Source organism: Malus domestica, chromosome 05 (assembly GCF_042453785.1).
Source record: "Malus domestica chromosome 05, GDT2T_hap1".
NCBI lineage: Eukaryota > Viridiplantae > Streptophyta > Magnoliopsida > Rosales > Rosaceae > Malus > Malus domestica.
Window position 1 is genome coordinate 43,800,369 of NC_091665.1, and position 17,624 is coordinate 43,817,992.

At 35.8% G+C, this 17,624-nt stretch overlaps 2 protein-coding genes across 2 annotated transcripts; both read left to right on the forward strand.

Moving 5' to 3' along the window:
• The first annotated feature begins 6,740 nt into the window (after window positions 1–6,740).
• On the forward strand, window positions 6,741–9,709 carry LOC103434744 (alpha-galactosidase). The gene is made up of 12 exons (XM_008373102.4): window positions 6,741–7,080; window positions 7,168–7,226; window positions 7,600–7,656; window positions 7,744–7,882; window positions 7,962–8,037; window positions 8,181–8,305; window positions 8,420–8,503; window positions 8,629–8,693; window positions 8,786–8,868; window positions 8,956–9,096; window positions 9,210–9,350; window positions 9,468–9,709. Exons 1-12 carry the CDS (start codon window positions 6,923–6,925, stop codon window positions 9,552–9,554), a joined length of 1,215 nt encoding a protein of 404 aa, XP_008371324.1. The 5' UTR covers window positions 6,741–6,922; the 3' UTR covers window positions 9,555–9,709.
• A 3,632-nt stretch (window positions 9,710–13,341) lies between these two features.
• Window positions 13,342–15,292, forward strand: NAC3 (NAC transcription factor 25-like). The gene is given in 3 exon segments (NM_001294129.1): window positions 13,342–13,631; window positions 13,740–14,062; window positions 14,483–15,292. Coding segments are annotated over 3 exon segments (1,122 nt in total). The 5' UTR covers window positions 13,342–13,447; the 3' UTR covers window positions 15,098–15,292.
• Window positions 15,293–17,624: the final 2,332 nt, after the last annotated feature.

Consider the following 17,624-nt stretch of genomic DNA (forward strand, 5'->3'; position numbering starts at 1 on the left):
CTATATATAATTTTTAAACGTACAGCACATGTACAATCTTTTTTAAAGCACATGTAGTATTCTATTTCTGTGGAAATTTCCTTTTGTTTTAAAGTAAGAGTAATTGTTGACTCTAAAAACAATAAAGCCTACGTGGCGTGCATGCCAAGTAACTAATGAGCTAACTACGTCATTCAGTTATATGCGGGTGTGCCAGCTCGTCGGCCGAGTTCGGCAGGGAAGTAAAATATGCTGATGTCGTGTTGAGCGCGATGCTGACATCTTGATCTTGCGACTGTGGCCAATAAAGGAACATGTCTCGGCCTTCGAGTTCTAGAGCCTGAAGACAAGGCTGCTAGTTTTGCGAAGTTCAATTTCAAATTCGGCTTTCAATGTGCCGAATGTAGTAACCTGGTAACACCTCACTTTGCCGATAAGACTGATGAGATGACCTCTACCAACAAGGACTCTGAAATCCTTATTGACCAAGACTCGGATAAATAACCAGTCGATCTCAAAGCAGTGCTATTTATCTAAACTGAAGGTGTTCTTCGGTTGGCTGATTTTACAGCTCAAATGTTATTTATCCAAACTGAAGATGTCGCCGATTGCCTTCACAATGCTGTTTATCCAAATTGAATATGTGTTGGCAGGAAGAAAGGGGAGAAGGATAAAATCTCAAGTTGTTGAGAGCACTCCAGTGTTGCAAAGGCCCCATAGTGCAACTCATTATTGAATTCCCCCAGTGAACAGTAACTGCCTTTAATGAACAGTAACTGCATTTTGCAACTCCACCCCTAAACTGAATAGTTGTCACATCTTGACTCGAGGCGGATCACTTCCCGGGCCCGCTCCACCACCGTAGCACGATATTGTCTGCTTTGGGCTTACCATTGCCTCACGGTTTTGTTTTTGGGAACTCACGAGCAACTTCCCAGTAGGTCACCCATCCTGGGAGTGCTCTGGCATCCTTCTCGCTTAACTTCGGAGTTCCTACGGAACCCGAAGCCAGTGAGCTCCTAAAAGGCCTCGTGCTAGGTAGGGATGTGAATATACATTTAAGGATCACTCCCCTGGGCGATGTGGGATGTTACAATCCACCCCCTTTAGGGGCTCGACGTCCTCGTCGGCACACTTCCGGCCAGGGATTGGCTCTGATATCATTTGTCACATCCCGGCTTGGGGCAGATCACTTCCCGAGCCCGCTCTACCACCGTAGCACGATATTGTCCGCTTTGGGCTTACCATTCCCTCACGGTTTTGTTTTTGGGAACTCACGAACAACTTCTCAGTAGGTCACCCATCTTGGGAGTGCTCTGGCATTCTTCTCGCTTAACTTCGGAGTTCCTACGGAACCCGAAGCCAGTGAGCTCCTAAAATGCCTCGTGCTAGGTAGGGATGTGAATATACATTTAAGGATCACTCCCACATCGCCCAGGAGAGTGATCCTTAAATATATATTCACATCCCTACCTAGCACGAGGCATTTTGGGAGCTCACTGGCTTCAGGTTCCGCAGGAACTCCGAAGTTAAGCGAGAAAGATGCCAGAGCACTCCCAGGATGGGTGATCTACTGGGAAGTTGCTCGCGAGTTCCCAAAAGGTCTCGTGCTAGGTAGGGATGTGAATATACATTTAAGGATCACTCCCCTGGGCGATGTGGGATGTTACAATAGTCATGTCAATAGGCAATAAAATATTAGTATTTTTTTATTTTATAAAATAATAAAAAATAATTTTATTTCAAATTTCGGATATGATTTTTAATTGGTCTCGTTGTACCACGTTTCATTAAATAAGAAATTACAACCCAAAGTATTTGAGAAAAAATAAAATTGTGGTGTAAGGTGGAAGATAATGATAAGATATTTACAGGAAAAATTAAATCTTTTATTTTAATTTTAAAAATTTTCGGATTTTTTAATTAATTGTTTACATTTTTATTAATTTTATAATGTGGCTGACGTTAATCTTGCATCATGTGGCCTCGGGCTCTCGGGCCACCAATTCAAGTCGGGCCTCTCACTCGGGCCTTCCTCAAGCCCCATTGCCCGCATGGGCTAGAGCATATTGCTAGGGCTATTGGGTCATTTCTGTCGCCGGTCCATCAGGCTTCAGCTCCCGCTAGAGTTGCTTTGAGAATCTTTGCGCATGGCAATTTTTGTGTTGATTTGGAAGGGGATTTGAATGATACACCGAGTCTTGTATTTATAGGATTGGATATCTGCTTGGCACGGCCTGATGGTGCTTGTAGAGTCCAATCAACAATCCAAAAATAGGGAACATCATCTTGTATTCAAACTCTATCTCAAGTTCTACCGTCCACTTTCTTCAAGATAATTCAAAGCATATGCCTCCCAATTTCTTAAAGATAATGTCGAAAACTTCATAACTATAAAGCCTTCCACGTGATTAAAGCTTCAAAGCTTTCCTGGAGCCTCATGCACCAATGAAATCGTATCATCTTAGACCCAGACCCACACGTCCACATGCAACTCCATCATTTGACTCTTTATTCTCATCTTTATTTTCCTTATTCCCTTATTCGACAAACATTCAATTTGCATGCAAATTGGTGTTTTGATCAAATAGGAAAACAAAAGGAATATTCTTTCATTCTTTACCAATTCTTATCTCTTCAAAACCCATATGATCACACCACATCGCCATTTCAATTATCTTTTGGTAATATCTAGAAAAATATGAAATCCAACGGTCTAGAACCCACTTATTTAACGATCTCGATTGCTCGGACCGATATTGTAAATCGGGTCCAAATAATAATTAATATCTACAGTACGTATTGTGCTACGGGCCTCCATCCTAAACAAAGGAAAAACAGTTTGCACAAGGACAAGGTCTCCTCTCTTTCACATTTATGTTTTTTCTAGGAAATGAGATCATCTCTGGATCTCTACCTCTATGGCGCGTTTACTAATCCGTAGTTAGATTGAAGGGAATTGAATTGAGGAGGAATTGGATTGAGGAGGAAACAGAATTAGATTTCTGTTAATTTTGTTGACTATACTAGCTGGAATCGAAGTAAAAATAATATTGATTTCATATAACTTTTTTACTAATTCACCTTAATCGAAATTAAAACTAGCTTGATTACTAAACTACCCTTGTATAACATAATTTTTTTGATGCTAGTTAATGAAATTTAATTTTATATCATATTAATAAATTTCATCACGTAAGGTTTTGAGTTAATAAAAAGTATAGTTATTTAATAAAAAATAAAAATATTATACCATCCTTATCCCCCTCCTTTTGCCTAGATGCATCCTCATCCATTCCCACCCCTTTGTTATTTGATAAGAAACTCTCTCTTCTTCCCGATCTTCATCATCCTCATTCCACCCCTTTGCCCAGATGCATCATTAACCTTTTCTTTCCCAACTACCCTTTCACTTGTTTCAGATGCATAGACCCCACACCTTCCCCTTTCATTATGATCACTTCTTTTTCTCGTCTTTTCTTTTCCAATAGCCTTCCCGCTTGCCCAGATGCATAAACCTTCACAATGCCTCCTATCATCCTTAATCAATTATCGTTTTCGTCAATAGGTTCTGCAAGCAACCAAGAAAACAGGGTCCGTTGGCCTGAGCCCTGAGCCTGAGTCCTCCAATGGAAATTGGTGGGATTGGAGAAGATGGAGTTAGTGTTTGCCTGCTGGTGGTGAAGTTATTGATTATTTTGTAATAAGCAAAATTATAAGAGGGCAATTTAGGAAGAAAAGTTGTATTTCGGATGACCTCCAATATCCGGAACTCAAATACTAGCTTAATCTAGAGAATCTCACTCCGCCAATTTTAGGAGTCCAATTCCAGAATTGGTGTGGGTCCCACATGGAACCTGATTCCTGCCCAACTAGTAAACACATGAATCCATCGAAGAGCGTGCAATTCCATTACCGTCACCTCCATTCCTCTTTAGTAAACACGCCACTAAAGCAGATGGATTCGAAAATTCAGACCATTCAATTTAAATTATGCGGCCTCCATTAGCTCATTCATTGATCCACCACACACACAAACCTATGCTTTGATCTCTCTCTCGGTTGGCCCAGATTTCTGGATCCGTATGCTCTGAGGCAAAAGAATAATGCTACTTTTTTTTTGTTAAACAAATGGGCTAATAACCCAACAAAAGAGAAATTGCAAAATAATATCGCGAGGTCTAATGTTAGATAATAATAGCTGCTTACAAGAAGATGTAACTTGTTCAAAATAGACCGAACTCAAAGGATAAGAGAGGCTTGGGTTGGCCAACTCATCAGCCACAAAATTCACCTCGCGATAGGTATGTCATATATTTCATTTCCAATTAGACAGTAACATCGTACGACAAGCTTGAATCAATGCACCAAGTAGTACTATGTAATATCAGTTAGACAGTAATTGCAAAATCAGCTTCCACTAAAGGGCATCAAAATTTTGACTCAATTTACTAAAGACCTTACAAATTACCTCTTAAAACAACTCCAAACAATTTAAAGGCAGAAATAAAGTAACTGATTTTTTTTTTTTTTAAATTCATGATTCAGTCTCTGTTATGCACATCCACTTTACCTCGTGTGGAGGCAAGATCTTTTAGGACCATTTGATAATTTTTTTAATTTTGTATTGTATTTCAAGTCACTGGTTTCTTTATGCCCTTAGATTCTCCACACGCTTACTTGTTTGCTTGCATACCTTTGCGTAGCCTCAAAGCCTCAATACGTGTCTAGTTATTTTGCATGCGCTATATGAAATGATGAGGACGTGTGTGATGCTATCATGCTATGTTCACTTAAGTTTTAGAAAAATACCAAGGGAATATTTTAAAATGAGACTTTTTATAGATTTTTTGTAACTTTCAATTTAACATCAATTTTCGTGTTCACATTATAAAATAGTGTGTCAACAATATGAGGTAAAAGAGTCCATAGCATTTCTCTAACACTATGTTTGGAAGGGGGAATTAAACTTAGAATTTGGGTAAAAGTGAGATTTTATAAATTGACATACACTAATTCCATTGTTTGGATTTATAACCATAGAAATTTAGAATTTCTGCGTGGAAAAAAAACTTGAAATTTGGGACCTTCAATTCCCAAGTTTAAATTCAATGTAAATATGTATCATTTCTCAATTTCTATGATTTAGAGTTTAAAAATAACAAATTTCGTATTCAATTCCATTATTCTTTTAGGTTAAACAAAAAAAAAATTCACAAATTTTAGAAAATAAAATCCTGTTATTTCAATTTCTGGATCCGTCATTTTGAAATTACTTAGTAATCTTAAATTTTTTTTATCTAAACATAGGGTAAGTTATATCACTTTTTTCTCACTTGTGTCATGCTATGATCAATAGGTTTAACATTATGTGCAATACTTAGCTTTTTGTACACTTGTGTTTAATTTTAACAAAGCGCAATTTTTTTTTTTAAAGTTATAAAGAGGATTATGTGAATTTAGGTTTAATGAGATTGACACATTGTCTTGATTGACTCAAATGTGCACTCAACAAAATTATATCAGCAGGAAACCATAAAACATGCATCTAACCCCATTTCAATTGGTAATGATGGATTTGGATCCTCGCCGGATCCCCTCTTTGGGGATTCTAGGAATCAACGCACGTGGACCGTTGATAAAAAATTATGATGCTATAATTTTTTCCTTCTTTAAATTTTCACACAAAACGAGATTATTTTACATTTATAAATATATAAAATATTTAATTAGGACCGCACGATTTTTTATCAATGGTCCACGTGCGTTGATTCATAAGATCCCCAGAGAAGGGATCCAGCAAGGATCCAGATTCGATAATGATATAGTTAGATTTGAGGACCCGACTAATATAATATTATATGCAACGGACTAATATAATATTCTATGCAATGGTGTCATCCAAGACTCTCCTGTATGATTGAGTTTTATGAAAATAAAGCAATCGTTTCCTTGAAAAAAAAAATTACAGCTAAAGCATTTGCAAGATTGGGACAATTGCACAATTATTTTTGTACTAGTTTAGTAAATTACATTTTTGTGTTTGGGGTGAGTGTTTGCTCTGTGTCTGTCACGTCAGTAATTAATAGACAAATTGACGAGCAAGTAGACGGGGGGTCTGATATGGCAACAAATTTTCACTATTTTAAAAATCCCCGTCTACCTAGACGTTATGTGGCTGGCTACCAACCCTAATTAATCACAAGCATTTGAAAATTAAGAAAGAACTCCTAAATCTAGCTAGACAATTTTTTTTTTAATTTTAATTAAATTTATTAATATAATATGTAAGTAAATGTGCATTGATACTTTAAAAATACAATTAGCATCCCTATTATAACGTTATTTCTCACAATTAGAGTCTAAATTGGTTGTATCGGTACAGCCAACCTCATATTTTTTTTAATTTTAATTAAATTTACTAATATACCATATAAAAATGTCCATTTATACTTAAAAAAAATACAATTAACATCCTTATTATAACGTTATTCTTACTAAAAGAATATAAGTAGGTTGTGTCAGTACAGCCAACCCCATAATTTTTTTAATTTTAATTAAATTTACTAATATACCATATAAATAAATGTCCATTTATACCTTAAAAATTCAATTAGCTTTCTTATTATAACATTATTTCTTACTAAAAGAATCTACATAGGTTGTGCCGGTACAGCCAACACCATATTTATTTTTTTAATTAAATTATTAATAACACATAAACATATGTCCATTTATACTTAAAAATACAATTTTAGCATCCTTATTATAATTTCTTACTAAAAGAATCTTAGTTGGTTGTGTCGGTACAGCCAACCCCATATTAATTGTATAAATATGGCGTTATCTGTTTGTATTCCCCCACTTTCACATTAAAAATTTCCGCCACACTCAAAATCCCTCCTCACTCTCTTCAGAGCTCTTGGATCAGATACGTACCCCAATGGATTGGAAACGCAGGAGCTCACTCTTTGTTCTGCTCTTTGTTATCTCCTCTATTTTCAATGTGATCGGTGCTCTGAACTTGAAGAATAATACCCACCAAGCAGAATACGGTCAGTTCCTCCTTGCCAATGGCGTTGCTCGTACACCTCCAATGGGGTAAGATATCAAGTTTTCAAAGTTTTAGGTGAAAAGGAATTGCCTTTTCTTCAATTTGGTAAGCTAACTTTTGGAAATTCGACGCAGTTGGAACAGTTGGAATCACTTCCAATGCAATATAAATGAAGCCACAGTGAAGACCACTGGTAAAGTACTTTCAGATTATGCTTCATTTGTACAGTTGCAGTACTTGCTTTTGTAATATGTTTTATCAGTAGGCTCATTTTAATATAAGCATCTTTACCCATAACCAATTAACAATAACTGAAGAAACCCAAATAATTTGAACTACTTTTGCTAGACTTCCATATTTCCTTCGACGCTTCTTGCGACTTAAGTCATGATGCACCATTTTGCGTTGCGTTACATTGATATAAGCACATGCATGATCTGGTCTTTGCTAGCCATCTCATAACACTATGTTTCTAGTAGTTACTAGTAGCCAAATTGGGAATCCAAGCTCTCTGTATTTCGGCATTAATCGTTGTGATTTTGTTTGATTATTTTACTATATATCAGCGGATGCTCTTGTTTCGACTGGCTTGGCAGCACTTGGATACAAATATGTCAATATAGGTCAGCATCCTCACATCATTTGCTTGGTTAATTTGGTTCTGAATGAGCTTTTTTCTTGTTATATATTGATGAGAACTAAAAAAGCAGATGATTGTTGGGCTGAAAGAAACAGAGACAGTAGTGGTAACCTAATAGCAAAATCGTCAACTTTTCCATCTGGAATCAAGGCCCTTGCTGATTATGTTCACGCAAGGGGTTTACAGCTAGGCATATACTCTGATGCTGGGTAAAAAATATCTTCGAAATTTTTGTTTATCTGAAATAGCACTCGATGTGTCATTTCTCATCTTTCTGGTTTTTTTTAGTCATTATACTTGCAGCAACACAATGCCAGGCTCACTTGGGCACGAAGAGCAAGACGCTAGAACCTTTGCTGAATGGGTTTGTGTCTGATACTATTCTGCATTTACATATATAGTTTGCTAAGATGAGTAGTTTGTTTTGTTTTCTAGTTTAGATGAAACATCAACACAACTAATTTTATAGAGACGATGAACTTGAGCTGATACGGCATTTGGCTGTAGGGTGTCGATTATTTGAAGTACGATAACTGCTACAATGATGGTTCTAAACCTCAAATCAGATATCCTATAATGAGTTCTGCATTGCTAAAGGCTGGAAGGCCAATCCTGTACTCCATATGCGAATGGCAAGTCACTTGTAATTCATGAAATCATTATAATACTCTGTTTGCATCACTAGAAAGTTAGAAACTGTTTGGCTTTCACAAACAAAACTTTGATAGAGAAATATGTTCTTAAAGGGGACAAGAGGATCCTGCGAAATGGGCTGGTCAGTATGGCAATGTTTGGAGAACCACGGGAGACATTAAGGACACTTGGGAAAGGTTCGATCGAAAGTTCCTTTCTTTTTTCAAGATCTCAAGCTGAATCCTGACATGACAGAGAATTCTAACCTTGAAACGTTATGTGAGTTTGTTTTGAATTAATCTAATTTATGTTACGATTTCAGTATCACGTCGATTGCAGATCAAAACAACATTTGGGCTACATATGCAGGTCCTGGCAAGTGGAACGGTAAACTTTTATGTTGTTTACTGTCTTGTTTTCTTATCTCTGTTAAACAAAATTGTTGGATAATTATTTGAATTTTAATGTAATCGTAACAGATCCTGACATGTTGGAAGTGGGAAATGGAGGGATGAGTGTACAGGAGTACCAATCTCATTTTAGCATTTGGGCAGTCATGAAAGTATGTACTCTCCACATTTTCCATATAAATTTCAGTTCGTTGGTTTGACTATATTTATCGCTGATCCCAAATCTATATTTGCAACAGGCTCCTTTACTTATCGGATGTGACATCCCATCAGCAAGCAAGGAAACTCTTCAGATTCTCGGAAATAAAGAGGTTATTGATGTTAATCAGGATCCACTCGGAGTTCAAGCGAGGAAACTGCGATCCAAAGATGACCTAGAAGTACGTTGCAGTGGCAAATGCTGCCCTCCTCCTTCACTTCAGCAATTTATTTTAGATTACTGATTAATCATGCTTGTGCTGCAAGGCATGTGATGTATTTCAATTTGATGCAGGTGTGGGCAGGACCATTATCAAATAAAAGAGTGGTGGTAGTGTTGTGGAATAGAGGCCGGTCATTAGCTCCTATAACTGTGACATGGAAGGAAGTTGGACTCTCGCCAAATACACCTGTTACAGTCAGAGACTTATGGGCGGTATGACTGACACATTAAAAAGTTTCACTTTTCAGTATCATGCTTTAATGTTGTATAAATAGATGAACTATATCTTAGTCCTCACTGACAGAAAACCGTAATGTCATTTGTTTGCAGCACTCATTTGTTTCAAGGCGCATGCTCACTGGGCTGACTGCAAATGTTGCTCCTCATGGTTGTAAGATGTATGTCCTGACTCCTTAATTAGTCAAATATGAAGATGACTCAATAGTCCATACCATATGGTGCTAATATCTGCAATTCTTATAAACTAAATACACCAATATCTGTTGAGTTGAATGGTTTGACTTAAGATATTTTATTTAATAAATTGAATGAGATGGGATTGCTTCTATGGATTTCTCCATTGCTCCTTCCAGAAACCTTACCCCATTTTAAAGAAAAAACAATATAATCTGTTGGAAAATAAACGCAATTTGTAAATCTGTCTTATTAATTTGAAATGTGAAATCATTTTGAAAGAAGTAAAGATTACGTTCCAAAATGAAATTTCTCAATATGTTCTTTATTTGAGCAACCCTGACCCAATCATAAGGCCTGCTAAGGGCCATGAATAAAAATAATAAAATAATAGCTTCATGGAGGCCGCATGAGATATCGGTTTAGGAGTTTGTTCTATTGATCACCTAGTGACTAAAGATTCGATATCATCCACCATAGGATTTCATATCAAGGTTGAGATTAAAACATTAAAAATCATCTTCATTCATTCTTCATATCTTTAATATCAAATCCAAATGTGAGTGACTATTTCTAATCGATTTAAAGGACAAGTTGAGTGAAAATGACTTGCTAAAGACAAACTGGAATTGGAGACTTCTATCCGGAAACATTATTCATTAAGCCTTAAGTTAATCCGAACTTTGAAGTCGGACCAAAAATGATTAATAATTGTTTGAACTTGCAGCCATATGTTTTAGATACTATCTGACCTTCGAGCATATATGTTCATGTGCATGTTTACACAATTTTGCACCATGATCTAATGAAGTGTGATGGGTCGCAGATTTTAAGCCACAAAACACCATGTTGTAATACACATGATAATGGCAGGGCAGCTATAATTTTAATTAGGAAAAGAAAAACTTCGATGTTCACGGACATCTGGGCCAACCCACTTGTTGTTAATTACCTAATCAAACAAAGCCGAAAGGTAAGGGCTTGTTTGGTATCTTATTTGAAATTTTTTATCATTTCTCAAAACATTTCTTAAGAACATTTCTTAAAAACAATTTTTTTTAAGATTAAAAAACTTGATTGGTTTGTGATTTAAAATTTTTAAATCTTACAATTTAAACTAGACAAAGAAATCTAAAAAGAGGGAGTCACAAGAGAAGGAGAAAGAGGAGAGAGAGGAGGAAATAAAATAAAAGATGATTGAAGGAAAGAGAAAAAAAAAGAGGATTGGACGAGATAGAGAGGAAGAGAAGTGAGAAAGAACCGAGAAAATGAAAAAAGTGGATTGGAGGGGAGACGAAAAAGGTAAAAAAAAAAAAAGAGGAGAGAGAAAGAAGAAAAGAGATAGATTTGGAGTGAGAGGAGAGGAGGGAGAGAAAAGAAACGAGTAAGTTTAAGTTTAAAAATTCTAAAAACTCACTTTTTATGTTTTTAGATAATAGACTATATTTTTGAGTTAGTCTTGAATTCAGTTTTTGAAACTAGTCATACCAAATAAGTTTTTAAGGTCTAAAACTTGAAAATTGTTTTCTAATAAAAAAAGTTGGATTCAAGTAGAATACCAAACAGACCCTAAATTTTTCATTTATGATTGTCTATGAAGCACTTATATTATGAAGCGGTTTAAGTTTTTCACTATTTTTATTAGATATTTAAATAAATATTCTAGAAAGCGCTTCTTAGCCCATAAACGGTTTAAGTTTCTCATTCAAATATAGTGATTTTAGCTCTTCCAAAAAGCATTCCAATTAACACACTAGTGTGCATTTAAAAATCGGATTTTCTGACTACATTTGAGAAAGTGTATCATCATCATGCATATCAACTCTATGGTTGACCCTGAATAAGCTTTTAATTAAACATCAGATAATGAAGAAATTAATTCCACATACCCCAATCATAAGCTGATCACCGATCACTAAGATAGAGCTTATATTATGTATGCCACATGGCTATTAACAATTTTAAATACATCGCATCAGGAAAGTTTGGATTTTGTGATGCACAAAGCATCCCAAGTCACAGATCAATGCGATGTGGGCAGAATCAAAACTGCAAAAATATATAAAGCTACAGAAGCAAAGCAAATGACCTCTTTTTTTTTTTTGTTTTTTGTATAATTTGTGGATAGTGATGGATGGTTTGGTTATTGAAAGCAAATTGAGAGGAAAAAATAACATGGACCGTTCATATATAGTCAAAGTCCATGCTTGCATGATTAGGCCTAAATATTGATTCCACGAAGTAGAAATGCACGTCGCCCATGTGCTGATATGTAGAAATTAAAGTAATAATATAACCAAATGAGCCAAGAGATGGTTGCGTTTTAATTACCTATATGGAAATTAGAAAATAACATTCAACTGAATCTTCTAGCTATAGCTACGCCGTGTTATTATGTGCTAAATGGGTACATTGCTCTAGTGATCAAGAAATTAGATTAGTCATTTTCTTATAAATAAAAAAAGAAATTAGATTGATCAATTTTTTTTAGATTGAAAAATTTATCACTCAATACATATTTCTTCTTAAACTTATCATAACTAGCCGTATTTCAAATAAGTAAACATATTATATGTGTGATTATAAATTCATTGAAGGTCGAGTAAAGTTTGTCGCTGTGTTACAAAGAATTACAAGTCAATCACATAGATACATCTAGTCTAATATCATAGTGGATAAAGTGTTGAGTTTCTGCCCATGTGTTCCGAGTTCAAATCTCCCCCTCGCCCTAATTATTGTGTAGTTTCAAACTCTCCTCCTTCTCTCCTAATAGTTAAAATAAATAAATCAATCATATGGTGTTATCCACACACTCATTACCTTTCACTCTATTAATTTACGTCATGCGATACTCTTCAATTGATTCAATCCACCAAAAATTAAAAATTAAGAAAAGTATATCGAAATTAAAAAGAATTTGTGGATAACATCACTCTAAACTCAATCACCTGGTAAACAAAAGTAAAAGACAAGTTCAAGAGGTAGGTGTAATTTTCCCTTACGTTTTCAGTTTATCAACAAACTAAGGGGTGGTTTGGGAGTAAGGTGTTTAAAAAAAAAAGCACCCATGAAAAAAAGCTGTCAGGGTTTTAGATGTTTGGTAAACAAAAAAAAATGGCTTATTTTGGAAGCTGCTGTGAGAATAAGCTGAAATCAAAGGAAAAAGCTGAAGCTGCTATTTGCAGCTTTGGAAAACTGGCTTTTTTTCAAAGCACACGGAGCTACAGTGCTCCTTTAATGAAAATACCCACTATCAAATTGTTTTTTTTTTTCCAAAAGCACTTTTATAAAAAAATTTACCAAACACTCTCCTGATTTATTTCACAGTCGTTTATTCTCACAGCACAGCCGCTTATTCTCACAACAGCTTTTTTTCAAAACACAACAATACCAAACCAGCCCTAAGAAAATGAAATCTACACCATATACACGTGCAGACTGACACACACACACACACATAAAATCTGACACACACACACACACACACACACACACAAAATCTGTTATTTGGAGGGAGTGTTCGGCCGTTCGACAAGAAAAGCATGACATGAAAGGCGTACAGGCAGTTCCAAACCTCCGACCGACAAAACCTGCCCCTCCCCCATTTCGTTTCTCCCTCATATCCCCTGCCTTTACATATTCGTGGTCCCCATCCCTCATTTCCTTCCAAGTGTCGCCAAACCATTGCGTAACAAATCCACGTGTCGACCGATCACCGGTGCCGCTTGTGCCTTTTATATTAGCACCTAACCGCCACCCTCCCTCAACCCCATTCCCCTTGTTAGTATCCAGCTCCCACTGCCAACTCTCAAACCCTCTCTAATTCTTCATCAATTCATATTTGTATTCTTCTTTTCTTTCAAAAATTAATTATTTGTAAAGAGGGAGTAGTTTTGATGGAGAGCACAGATTCATCATCGGGTTCACAGCACCCGCAGCTCCCACCGGGGTTCCGCTTCCACCCGACAGACGAAGAACTGGTGGTCCATTACCTCAAGAAAAAGGCCGCCTCCATCCCGCTTCCAGTCACCATCATCGCGGAAGTAGACTTGTACAAGTTTGATCCATGGGAACTACCAAGTACGTTTTTTTCTTTTGTCTACCAGATACGCAACCATGTCCAACTGACCTAACTCGCATCTGAAATTATATTTCAATTTTGGGAAAATTTTGATTTTGGTGATATAGGTAAGGCAACGTTTGGGGAGCAAGAGTGGTATTTTTTCACTCCAAGGGACCGGAAGTACCCGAATGGGGCACGGCCAAACAGGGCAGCAACTTCAGGATATTGGAAGGCAACTGGGACCGATAAGCCTATTCTAACATCAATCGGAAACCACAACGTCGGTGTGAAAAAAGCTCTTGTTTTCTATGGAGGGAAGCCCCCAAAAGGGATTAAAACCAATTGGATTATGCATGAGTATCGCCTTATCAACAACACCACAACCGCCAAAATGAGTTTTAGTACCACTAAGCCTTCTGATGCAGCTAACAAGAAAGCCTCCCTAAGGGTATGTGCTTTTTTTGTACAACATATTTGACATATATCTGTAGCACAAGACGGATTGACTGAAAGTGTACGGCATATCGTGTTATCAAACACGGTCCATGAATAGCACTTTTTTTTTTCTTTTATAAAGGGGATCAGTTGGTGGCTCCGTCACGGCAATCAACATTTTCGAATGCCGAAAAGACTTACAAAGACATTTTAGCTTCCTTCTGACTACTATCGTGTGATTCACCACCGCTAATAATCGAAACCAAAAAGTATCGTATGAGATTCAGTCTATGGATAGCACTCACTCGGGCCATCCTGTGCCACATATATCTTGCGCTCATTTTTTTTTGTAATGATTGTATGATCTATTAATTGGTTTATTTTGTATTTCTTATTTTTAAATAATGTATTGTTGGTCATGTTATTGTTGTAGCTTGATGATTGGGTTTTGTGCCGGGTTTATAAGAAAAACAATGCACAAAGGCCTACGATGTCTATGGAGGGTGATCATTTTCTTCACAAGGCTGAGGACTCTAATAGTTCTATGGAAGAGGGTATGTTTCTACACCCATCAATATGGCCAACTCAAAAACCATCGCCGTTCCCGCCACCACCATCATCAAAGCTGCCAACTACAAATTACACGGCGTTGCTTGAAAGCGATTATCACGAGAGCTTTTTCGAGGGCATACTATCGTCAAGCGATCATCAGCAAGGCTTTCATTCTCATCATCATGACCATGATCATGATCAGTTTGGCGCCATATCAACTTCAGGCTCAAAAACCAGCATACCCTTGAAACGTCAACTTTCATCGCCATTTTGGAACGACGTGGGATCGATAGGGTCTGCTGCTGCTACTACTACTTCATCGAGCAAAAGGTTTCATGCTGATCTCAACAGTGAAAACAACTCATTTGTTTCTATACTGAATCAGATGCCAGAGGGTACCGCGCCGTTGTACCCTAATCCTGCACTTCTTGGACCACTAGGAGATGGGGTTTTGCGCCCACAGTTTCAACTCCCAAGCATGAACTGGAATTCATAGTTTGGTTTTGGATGATGGGTATAAGATTCAGAATCAGAATTGTTGGATTTTAACTAGCAACGATATACGGGTAACGTTTCATAAATTTTTATCTTTTTTTTTTTTTTTTGAAAAACATGTAATTTAATTTTTAGTTTAGTGTCACTCTCAACTTATATACTTGTTACGTAGGCAGTGTAAAATATGTTATACGTAGATATTTGGAACTATTGGAATTTTATTTTATTTTGATGCATGATTTATCCAACACTAATTTGTATTAGATGTGAATTACTATGTAGAAACCTCGATGAGCCATATCTGCAATTATCGTAAGAGACTTCTAGCTATCATCGCCATTCCTTAAGCCACATGAGATGTTTCTCAATTATGAATAAACCCAGAAGAGACGTTGTTTACATTTATGTGCACTTACATTAATTTACACTGAAAATTTTCAAATTTACAGAACAACCCGTAGTCAATTCGATTTGTTTTAGGGATCTTGAGCAAAACATATATTTACATCAAGAGGTGAAAGATTTGAGTTGAGTCACATAATAAGGCAACTATAATAATTTAGTATTGAAATCTCTATTTATGAAAGTTGAACTTAAAAACATTTTACTTACAAATAAAAAAATACTCCTAAATTGTAATGATATGTGGAATCTTAAAAGCCAAAAACCTTTGATTAAAAGCCAGACTTTTTGACTGTTTTGCATTGTTTTTTATAATACTTTCTCACTTTAAAAAAAAAAAAATCTACTCTTTTTCCAAAAAAAAAAAAAAAATCTACTGGAGTAATGACGTTATCTCTAATTACAAAGGTAAAAGTTAAAAGTTACGAAGTTATTTTGACTCTCAATGCATATAGAATCCAATTTAACGTTTAATTTTCAATGCATATGGAGTTAATTGCTTTTAGAAGTAAAATATAACATTCGTATGTTTTAAAGGTGTGGGGTTCACCTTTAACTCCAAATCACTATAACTTTATATATAGCACCAAAGTTATATATGATCCCAACTTTTCTATACCTTAGAGACGGAGTTAGTCAAATATAACTTTTGACTCCTAACTTTTGTCGGTGCATTCCTTAGCTAGCATGCAGCAAACTACGCACGAGGCTTCTTTGTTTCTTTAGTAGTATAGTCTCCAATGCTCTTTCTTTTGACTAGCTAGGGTTAGCTATCGGATACCACAGCCTTCTTTTAATTTCTTTAGTGGTCTCCAAAATCTCTTTTAACATGAAGGAATAATTCATATATCTTTGGAATATTGATGTAAACTCACATCATTGTATGCCGTTATACTTTTATAAAACTTAAACACTTTATCAATAAGAGTTTTAATTATATAATGGGGTGCAACTCGACGCTATTCATGATGTTTTCTTCCATGATCGAGTTGTATTTGATTCTAAAGTTTAATGCAATCGCTTATGCTTAAAAAAAACAACAATTTATCAAGAAATTTTTCAGTGTGTTCGAAATACTGGACGGAACTCTACGTGTCATTATACAGTTAGAGAGACATTTGAAAACAATAAATTTTCCTCCAATTGTATAATGCGTGGAATTATGCTCCGTGTTACGAGAAGACTGAAAAGTCTCTCCAATCTATCAATATGATTAATTAATTAATTAGTACTAGCACAAAATTCTGGAGACTTCATAAGACATACTAGATAAATGCTAAATAGATTATTTCAAAAGTGAAACTTTCTATGAATTCTCTGACACCTTATAGTATAACATCAATTATCGTCTCAACATTATAAAATATTTTGCAAAAAACATGAGGTTGTTATGAGTATGTGGAGAGTCCTTAGCATTTCTCAACATATTATATGGACACAAATCATAATACAAAATATATATATATATATATATATATATATATATATATATATAAACAGACTCAGTGTGATTGTTGATAGCCAAGTGGTCCAAATCTAACTTTTATTTAGGAAGCAAAGCCTAATTAAATAATATATGAAGATATGGAAAATGGAGGAGGATTCACTCCCTTCATAATCTCTCTCATCTTCCATCCCTTCATATTTGAACGGTCACGGTTAAGCTACGTCAACATTTTATATTAATTTATTTTATAAAGACAATAAGACAAAAAATAATGTGTGAAATGAGGGAAATGAAGAAGATGAGAATAGAATGAGAGATAATCTTACTCTATGGAAAATTGTGAGAGAATCAGTGAGGCCAATATTTTCCACAAAATGACGCATGATTATTCTTTGTCGCTAACAGCTGTTGATTACAAGATGAGATTTTGGGTTTGAAATGTCAATATGGCAAACATTGGCATTTAATTACACGATAGAATGTTTCATCCTAGCTAATTTTTTCTATAATTGTAGCACATTATGTATCGCCCTGGCATTGGCTTATCTCAAAAGCACTCCCACCTAATTATCGCGTTTTCTTGAATGGTCTCAATTCAAAGCGTACGTGTCATTGGCCTATTCACCCTAAATCCTGATTGATGTAGCAGAAGGAATATGTAATGTCACGTCTTATGTCT

Excerpts from the sequence above, each read along its gene's own strand:
- LOC103434744 (XM_008373102.4), top strand. The coding sequence starts at position 6,923 with ATGGATTGGAAACGCAGGAGCTCACTCTTTGTTCTGCTCTTTGTTATC. Across the intron at positions 8,306-8,419 it reads CTGTACTCCATATGCGAATG|GGGACAAGAGGATCCTGCGA; the intron begins GCAAGTCACTTG and ends ATGTTCTTAAAG. Across the intron at positions 8,504-8,628 it reads ATTAAGGACACTTGGGAAAG|TATCACGTCGATTGCAGATC; the intron begins GTTCGATCGAAA and ends TTACGATTTCAG.